This window comes from Lampris incognitus, chromosome 19 (genome assembly GCF_029633865.1).
Source record: "Lampris incognitus isolate fLamInc1 chromosome 19, fLamInc1.hap2, whole genome shotgun sequence".
NCBI classification, from domain to species: domain Eukaryota; kingdom Metazoa; phylum Chordata; class Actinopteri; order Lampriformes; family Lampridae; genus Lampris; species Lampris incognitus.
In genome coordinates, this window is record NC_079229.1 from 6669809 (window position 1) to 6679734 (window position 9926).

Genomic DNA, 9926 nt, shown 5'->3' on the forward strand with positions numbered 1-9926 from the left:
CCTGCAGGTTGCAGATGTGTCCGTGGAGGTGGCCACAGTGGACCACACCCTGCGAAAGCTGTGCAGGAAGTACAACAGACGCAGGCGGAGGCCCGGGAGGCTCAAGGGACCGTGGCCCCCTATAAAGAACCTCCAGTACCTGGCTATAATCATCACCGTGGTGGTCTTTGTGGTGGTGGTTGTCATGTGGTCCCTGCTATGGGTGTTCATATGTAAGTGAGCGTGCTGCAACTGTGCAGAAGCCTTCTTAATGGTATTTTTTATATGCAAATTTGCATTGCACTTAAAAATGACCTTTGATCTTGCTTTGATGTGTTTGCGTGTTGCACTTTTATTTACCGACTAACGTTCCTCAGTCCGCAGGGAAAGCAGCAGCGGGGCGTATTTTGCCGGCATGTTCCGCGTTGCCAACGTGGAGTTCATCCCAGAGTACCGCCAGGCCGAGTCCCACGAGTTTGTATCCATGGCTACCAAAATACAGCATGTGGTATGTGCCGGGATTTACTGTTTGCACAGTGGCTCAATCCTAATAATTAGCTCTCGGGGAGTGTTTTAGGGTCTGTTTACAGTTGGGACGGGGGAGTACTCATTGACTGTGCTGTAATGTCTTTTTCTGCTGCGGCGCCGCAGGTCAGCAACGTGTACAAAATGTCGTCCGTGGCCAGACTCTACAAGCACGCCGTCATTTCGGACCTCAGGTGGGCCGGGCCCTCGCTGCGGTCACACACACACCTCATTTCACATCGCCTTTAACCAGGAGCTGCGTTGTTTCCATTCAAATGAACAAATGGCGACCGGTCTGTGACCAGTCAGATTATGTGAGCCTGCCCTTAAAACGCTCCATTTCAACCCCCCCCCCCCCACCCCGGGATGATAATCCTAATCTGAACCACACCAAACCCACATGTAATATTGACCGTCTCCAACCCAATAGCTAAATCGAACCATCTGGAACTTTGTGCCTCAATTTAACCTTATCTAAACTGCCGTTTCCTGGCTGAAAGAGGGTGTTTTAGCGGAGGGGGGTCACATAATCTGATGGGTCACAGATTTTGGCATGACACCGGTCCCCCCCCCCCCCCCCATTGTGCTGCTGTATAAAATGGTTGTTTGAATTCGAACTCAGCGCTCAGCAGCGGCCTGTCTCCACACAGCAACAACGATAAGGGTGGCGTGCTGGTGCACTTCTGGATCGTGTTCATGGTCCCTCGCCTGAAGAGCCCGGCGGTGTGCGAGGAGTGCGTGGGATCCATCCTCCGCGACTCCGTCCTCACCAGCCTGAAGAACAGGTCGTCCGTAGGATACCTACTGGGTCTGCCGGTGGATATAGACTCCATCCTCGTCAATGGTGTGTGTGTGTGTGTGTGTGTGTGTGTGTGTGTGTGTGTGTGTGTGTGTGTGAGCAACATAAAGGGGTTTATCAGTGTGTACTTCTAGAGTAACTGTGTATTATGTTCTCCCCAGCCGCTCAACGCTCAGATTACACATCAACCTCAACAGGTGAGTCGAAACCCCTCGGTACGGTGTAACGAGAGTTGTGTACGATACCGCCGCTCCTGCTTTGATGCTGTGTTGTTTTCTTAAATCTGATTTGTGGGTTTTTGAAGTCAGGCCGTGTTGCTGGTGATGCTTCCAGCATTCCCGGTTAAAACCTCCCACCCACACTGATGTAGTAGCTGGGATCTTTCAGTGCGCAGTTTTGCTTTTGCATGTTAGTCTTGCATTTGCGTACGAAAGCAGGTCCAAAGTCGCAGTATGGAACCCGTGTGAATATGATGATGGTGGTGATGACGAAGATGAATTATTTCGAATATGTAAATAAGCAGGATATAACATACCGATGAGCAATTGCCCATAATCAGAAGTGATCAACAAATCCACACATCAAACTCAGCGAACACATTATTTGTTACATGTTGGAAAAGGAGCAGGAGGAAGTACACACTTGTTTTTTCCTACCCCTCCTCCCCTACTCCTACATTCAGCTGCAACTGCCATTGTACTGTATGGTTCAAATTCAGTGCCAGTTGTGCTGCACAATACCAACTCAACTACTGTGAACAATAAGAGAGAAAAAATGTGGAAATAAAGTATATTTAAATGTGGAAATAAAGTATATTTATGAAATATATATATATTTATGAAATAAATAAAGTATATTTAAATGTGGAAATAAAGTATATTTATGAAATATGCTTATTTATTTCATAAATATATATATGTATTTCATAAATATACTTTATTTATTTCATGAATATATATGTACTTCATAAATATACTTTATTTATTTCATAAATATATATTTCATAAATATACTTTATGTATTTAATCAATATATATTTATTTCTTAAATATACTTTATGTATTTCATAAATATATATGTATTTCATAAATATACTTTATTTATTTCATAAATATATATATTTCATAAATATACTTTATTTATTTAATAAATATATATATATAGTTAAATATACTTTATTTATTTCATAAATATATATGTATTTCATAAATATACTTTATTTCATAAATATATATATATTTCATAAATATACTTTATTTATTTAATCAATATATATTTATTTCTTAAATATACTTTATGTATTTCATAAATATACTTTATTTATTTCATAAATATATATATCATAAATATACTTTATTTATTTCATATATATATATATTTCATAAATATACTTTATTTATTTCATAAATGTATATATATATATATTTATGCCCGCTCAGGCTCTCAGTGTGTGGACAAACTGTACGCCAACCTGCCAGGGCCGAAAGTGCCGCTCAACGTCTATTCGTCGTGGGGCGGGGTCAACTGTTACGTTAAGCTGACGTCAGTTCCGGGCTCTCTGATCCGGCTGACCGTCACCTCCTTCCTCATAGAGCCCAGCGACTGCGTGAGCGACGCCCTCACCGTGTACGACGCGCTGCTGCCCATGAGAGGGCGCACTCTGCACAGGTGGGTGTGTGCCATAGGTTGAGCTCAGCGTTACCTGCCGCTGACGACGTGGTGAGCGGAGAGTTGGCTTTACAAAAGCTAAGCTGTTAATGCCAACTTATATCTGCCCGGAACTGTAGAGGGGGCATGCAGAACCTGATAATGTAATAAACTCCCAATAATGTAATAACCCTGATAATGTAATAAAAATCTGCTCTTGAGTCCATTGAAAAGGCAATAAAACCTGATAATGTAATAACTTCCTGATAGTGTAATAAAGTGCATTTCCCAATAATGTAATAAACTTTTGACCAATGTGTTACATTAACGGGACGTTATTACATTATCAGGTTAGCCTTCATTTCCCTGGTCCTGATAACGTAATAATTCCCCAATATTGTAATAATTTGACAGCAGACCACCCATGAATGGATTCAAGTGGCGATACTGTTTAAGCAACGCAAGCTCGAGAGGTCTAGCGCCACCGACAGGTCAAAGTTGGACGTGCACGAATGCTCTACTCTTCCTCAAAGCTACCTCCAAGCTACTTCCACACGTGCTTTTTCTCAAGTTGGATCATTTTATTACATTATCAGGAAGTTATTACATTATCAGGTTTTATTGAATTTTCAATGGTCTCAAGTGCATGTTTTTATTACATTATCAGGGTTATTACATTATCGGGGTTATTGCATTATCAGGGTTATTACATTATCGGGATTTATTACATCAGGGTTATTACATTATCGGGGATTTATTACATTATCAGGGCTATTACATTATCGGGGGATTTATTACATTATCAGGGTTATTACATTATCGGGATTTATTACATTATCAGGGTTATTACATTATCAGGGCTATTACATTATCGGGGGGGATTTATTACATTATCAGGGTTATTACATTATCGGGGGGGATTTATTACATTATCAGGGTTATTACATTATCGGGGGGGTTATTACATTATCAGGGTTATTACATTATGGGGGATTTATTACATTATCAGGTTCTACAGGGCACTTCCCTTCAAAAAACATCCACGTTACGTCACGTCACGTCACGCAGGACGGTTTTTTTAGGAACCTGCATGCGACAAATGCGTGCGATGAAAGACGCCATTGTGTGCATACATAAGAGATGTGCCCCTGTGCTGCTGCAGGGTGTGTGAGCCAGTGACTGCACCCCTCTCTCTGGTGTCTACCTCCAACGTCATGCTGCTCTCCTTCAGAATGACCCAGGGCAACAAGAGCTTCCGGGGAAACTTCCAGGCCATCGCCGAGGAAAGTGAGACGATTAAACACATCAGCCGCCATTACTGTTTGACTCATTTGCGTCTCTCTCTGTGTGTGTGTGTTCAAATTAACGTTTAACCTGTATGGGGCCTTGAAGTAAATGTGTGTGACTACCAGCACCCCCCTTCTCTCTTCCTCTCTCTCTCTCTCTCTCTCTTATTCTCTACTTCTTTCTCTGTCACCAAGTGTGTGTGTCTCACATTGAGACCCAGTTAAAGCCCGACTTCACCAGCCAGATCTACAGCCCCTTCCACCCCAGCCTGCTGCCCCCTCGGTGCTCCTGCACCTGGAGGTTTCAGGTAGTGTTTATATGTTACACAAACACCAAACACATGCACACAAAGTAGGTGTAAAAGTGTGTCACCTCTTACAGCGGCGTTTCTCAACCGGGGGTCCGCGGACCCCTAGTGGTCCGTGGTGTAATTGCAAGGGGTCCGTGAAAATAAAATATCTTTAAAAAAAAAGATCCTGACATTTATAGAAATAGGATTATTTTACTCAAATGTGACTGAGACCTTTATCTACCTAAACTATAAAGGGTAACAGGACTTTTTTCTCTAATTACATCTGTTTCACAAGTGTAATTTGTTGTATTTTAATAAGAGATCTGGCTCCCGTTTGCATTGTTAAAAGTTACTGCATAACAATTCTGTTTAGTTACATATATCTGAAAGTTACTGAATACATATTCTGTGTTGTTACATATATCTGAAAGTTACTGAATACATATTCTGTTTTGTTACATATATCTGAAAGTTACTGAATACATATTCTGTTTTGTTACATATATCTGAAAGTTACTGAATACATATTCTGTTTTGTTACATATATCTGAAAGTTACTGAATACATATTCTGTTTTGTTACATATATCTGAAAGTTACTGAATACATATTCTGTTTTGTTACATATATCTGAAAGTTACTGAATACATATTCTGTTTTGTTACATATATCTGAAAGTTACTGAATACATATTCTGTTTTGTTACATATATCTGAAAGTTACTGAATACATATTCTGTGTTGTTACATATATCTGAAAGTTACTGAATACATATTCTGTGTTGTTACATATATCTGAAAGTTACTGCATAAGAATTCTGTTTTGTTAACTATATCTAAGTTACAACTGAAAGCTCTTATTTTTGCCCCAAAGAGAGTGAATAAATGCTATAATGCAATTTAAAATGCAGTTTCTACTGTTTCTATCAAATTGCAACCCCCCTCCCCCAAGATCAGGTGGAGGGGTCCTCAGGGTAGATCAAAAATACGCAGGGGGTCCAGGACCCCAGAAAGGTTGAGAACCACTGTCTTACAGCACTATGCGTGTACGTGTGTGTGCATACATGCATGCGTGTCTGCCTGCAGGAGGGTGTACTGTGGGAATGATGTTTGACTTGAATTATGCAGTGACCAGCTTTTATTAACAGTGTATTCTGTGTGTTTTTAACAGACTCCTGACCAAGCTCTGGGAGTCGCTCTGAAGTTCCATAACTACGTACTGAAACCGAAGGACATGAAGGGCTGTGAACACGGCTGGTGGAAGGTCAACGAAATGATGTGCGTATGTTTGTGTGTGTGCAGCTACACCGTATTTACATGTATGTCTTAGTACATTTTGCTTACTGTGTGTATACTGCATGCACACATATAGTATATACCTACATGGTGTATCTGTTATCGCCGTGTTGGTGTTCGTACACATCATAGTTCATCTTCTTCCAGGACCATCATTGCAGCTGACCAGTCATGTCGTTGTGCTGTTGTGCCTTTGCGACATGGGAAAAAGACAGTTGTGGGATTAGGTTGTGGGATTAGGTTGTGGGTTAGCTATCAGTTTCATCACCTTGTTGTGGTGGAGAAGCTTGCGTGTGTACCGATGAACCCGAGAGCTAGGCCGTCCGGAGCTTGGCTCCTGGTAGGGTCACCCAAGGCGGATAGGTCAAGGGGGAGGTTCCAGACGAAGAGCGATCCAAGCAAGACCTCAGTGGCGGAACTGGTGGGAGATGTCTCCAGGTCACAACGGCAGTGAAGGTGAGTGAAGGGCTGCAACAGAGGGTGGTCCCCAATCGTCTTGGTTCTCCATGTCACTTGACTCTGGCCACCCCCTGCCAAGGACCATGTGGTGGCTGCAGGCGCATCAGCCTCTCCATGTAAAAAGCTGTCATGCACAGGCGTCCTCCCATTGTGCAGCTCCAGGATCAGCCTCTACACCCACCTGAGGGCCCAGAGGGACCCAGAGGGAGGGACGGTCATACCATGAGTGACCGCTGATGATGATGGAGCTATCGGTTCAGGTTAGGGTAAAGTAAGCATTAGGTTAAGGTTAGCTATCAGTTAGGTTAAGGTTAGCTATCAGTTAAGGTTAAGGTTAGCTATCGGTTAGGTTAAGGTTAGCTATCAGTTAAGGTTAAGGTTAGCTATCGGTTAGGTTAAGGTTAGCTATCAGTTAAGGTTAGGGTTAAGCTATCGGTTAGGTTAAGGTTAGCTACTGGTTAGGTTAAGGTTAGCTATCGGTTAAGGTTAGGGTAAGGTAAGTGTTAGGTTAAGGTTAGCTATCGGTTAGGTTAAGGTTAGCTATCGGTTAGGTTAAGGTTAGCTATCGGTTAAGGTTAGGGTAAGGTAAGTGTTAGGTTAAGGTTAGCTATCAGTTAAGGTTAGGATAAGGTAAGTGTTAGGTTAGCTTTGGTTCATTTTCTGGTCTTTCTCCCCCATATCGCAAAGGCACATTATCACAACAATGTGATTGGTCAGTTGCAATGACGGTCCTGGAGCGACATTAATTATGATGTCATGAGAACAACACCGACCCGGCGATATCAGATCATACATACATACTGTATGGTATACAATATACTGTATGTATTAGTCCAACACAGTAATTAGGTGGTGAACTAAAAGATTCGTAAACTATGATTTACAGCCAGTTATCATCCTAAAGAAAATGTTTATTGAAAAACAAACCTACTGTCATATCAGTTCAACACCATGATACAGCATTTATACTATAAATATACCCCGCAAAGTTTTATGTCCATCTGAGAAGACTCTTTGCTCCTGATAAAAAGTGGGGGTCAGCCGTGAGTTTAGCCCCCACTCCATCCTTGGCTGTGTATATTAAGTTATTGTCTCTGAGAGCCTAACTGGGTGGTCACGACGACGCGTTCCCTCCTGCAGATTCTGCGGCAGCTACGTGGGTCACGCCACAGTCTTCAGGATCGCCGACCACAAACCCGAGGTGGAATTCCGCTGCAGCTCCCGAACCTCGGACCAGCCCTTTCAGGCCTCACACGGCAGCTACAACATCAGCCAGCGTACGTTCAGCTGGTCAACAGCCACTTAATGCCCACGTCCCGCTTACGTAATCTAGAAGCAAACATTTTACAATGTTGTTTGTTGAAGCAAGGGAAAAGAATACGCTGATGGTTGGGGGGGGGGGGGGCAGGTTCACATTCACGTGTTTCTCATGCACACTCATACGAGCTGAGGTTATTATTCTACCCAGTGTTGTTTCCTTGGTATCGGAGGTTCGACATGCCTCGTTCTGCCGTGTTACGATATTGACATTTGCTCGGAGAACATTCCTCGAATACCTTTGAAACAAGCACGACTTTTTTTACCTCTTCGGATTCAGTCAGTTTCACCAAGAATCTCTTTATACGGGCAGCAATATTGACCTGAAACCATAGTTCTGACCAGGAAAACTTCAACGTAATTTCATCCTAACCCCTGTTTTCCAACAGGTTTTACAAAGTGATGGAAAAGACAATCCTACTACAATCAGTTAGTGCAGTGGTAGACTTCCTTTTTCTTTTTACACTTCCCTCCGGCTCTCTCACCCTTCCCCCCTTCTGTCTGTCTTCCTGAACAACTCCTGACGGGATGACAGAGCGAGGTTTCTGCTGCGGGTTAGAAATGGGCTGATATCTGTACAACTCCATGATTGGTATCCCACCGAAGGCCCTTTAGACTCCTCTCATAGGGCGGCACGGTGGCCCAGGGGTTAGGACCGTCGCCTCACTGCAAGAGGGTCCTGGGTTCGAACCCCAGGCCGTCCCAGGTCCTTTCTGTGTGGAGTTCGCATGTTCTCCACGCGTCTGCGGTGGGTTCCTCCGGGTGCAGCGTTTTCCTCCCACCATCACAAAAAGACATGCATGTTAGGGTTCATACTGTGCCCCTGAGCAAGGCAATGGAAAGAAGAACTGGAGTTGGTCCCTGGGTGCTGCACGGCGGCTGCCCACGGCTCTTAGCTACACAGCTAGGATGGGTTAAATGCAAAAATAAACTCGCTTTCATAACATTCTGGGTCAGCGCCAAAAGAGAGGGAGAGAGAGAGAGAGAGAGAGAGGGAGGGGAGAGAGAGAGAGAGAGAGGGAGGGAGAGAGGGAGGGGAGGGAGAGAGAGAGAGAGAGGGAGAGAGGGGGGGGAGAGAGAGACAGAGAGAGAGAGAGAGAGAGAGAGAGGGGGGAGAGAGACGGAGAGAGAGAGAGACAGAGCGAGGGAGAGCGAGAGAGAGAGAGAGAGAGAGAGAGGGATGAGAGAGAGACGGAGAGAGAGAGAGAGAGAGAGAGAGGAGAGAGGAGAGAGAGAGGGAGAAGAGAGAGAGAGAGAGAGAGAGAGAGAGAGAGAGAGAGAGCGAGAGGAGAGAGAGAGAGCGAGAGAGAGGGAGAGGAGAGAGGGAGAGGAGAGAGAGAGGGGAGAGAGAGAGGGAGAGAGAGAGGGGGGGGGTGGGAGAGAGAGAGGGAGAGAGAGAGAGAGAGGGGGGAGAGAGAGAGAGGGAGAGAGAGAGAGAGAGCGAAAGAGAAGAGAGCGAAAGAGAGAGGGAGAGAGAGAGAGAGGGAGAGAGAGAGGGGGGGGGGAGAGAGAGAGAGAGAGAGGGAGAGAGAGAGAGAGAGAGAGAGAGACAGAGAGAGAGAGAGAGGGAGAGAGAGAGAGAGAGAGAGAGAGAAACTCTTTTAATGGACACTATTTTGCAAGGGATTACATTGCAGCAGTCAGCTGATGCTAGCTCGCTCAATGCTAACTCGGTTTAAAAGAATCTGCGACCCGCGGCTCGGTTTGACTCGTAACCGTAGGATGACAACAGGGTTTTTAGGTGGGAAAGTTTTGAAACGTGAAAAATCTGAAACCTCTCTGAAGCCCCCAAAATGTTGCTCTCTACCCAGTATCCCGGTCACGGTCACCTGTCTGTTCACCCCGTTTGTGGCGACTGCTCTTTGTGTCCGTCCACCAGCCTGTCCGGATGACCACTTCCTGTGCTCCAGCGGACTTTGCGTGGAGAAGCGCCGGCGCGCTGCGACGGGCTGGATGACTGCCAGGATGAGAGCGACGAGGTCTTCTGCTGTACGTGTTCGCACCCCCGACACCTAAAGTCAAGAGACAAGTGAAGGACGAGTTGAAGGAATGTGACGCAATTTTCAAATGCAAGCGTGAGACAGCGGTTGTCCGTTATAATGGGGATGTATGGATTATGATGGTTTTGTGATGTTTTATTATATTTACTTGAGTTTCTATTAAGTTATTTATTTATTTATTTTTGTACTGTGGGATGTCTCTATAGCAAGGCCTGCAAAAAACTGTGCTGGCAGCAGCCCTCTGCACCCTCTGTACATATGCAATGGAGAGAGAGACTGCATCAATGGGAAGGATGAGAGCAACTGCACTCAGGGTACGAATATGTG

General features: G+C 44.4%; 1 protein-coding gene across 1 annotated transcript in view; it reads left to right on the plus strand.

Annotated features, from left to right (window-relative positions):
* Positions 1–13: 13 nt before the first annotated feature.
* The window catches only part of tmprss7 (transmembrane serine protease 7), a 16944-nt gene continuing 7031 nt past the window's right edge, over positions 14–9926 (plus strand). Inside the window, 13 exon segments of the mRNA XM_056299035.1 lie at positions 14–212; positions 357–487; positions 631–698; positions 1155–1348; positions 1465–1500; positions 2743–2971; positions 4113–4237; positions 4432–4544; positions 5699–5805; positions 7423–7559; positions 9479–9534; positions 9537–9588; positions 9806–9913. Coding sequence (XP_056155010.1) covers positions 185–212; positions 357–487; positions 631–698; positions 1155–1348; positions 1465–1500; positions 2743–2971; positions 4113–4237; positions 4432–4544; positions 5699–5805; positions 7423–7559; positions 9479–9534; positions 9537–9588; positions 9806–9913 — 1384 coding nt within the window. The 5' untranslated portion in view covers positions 14–184.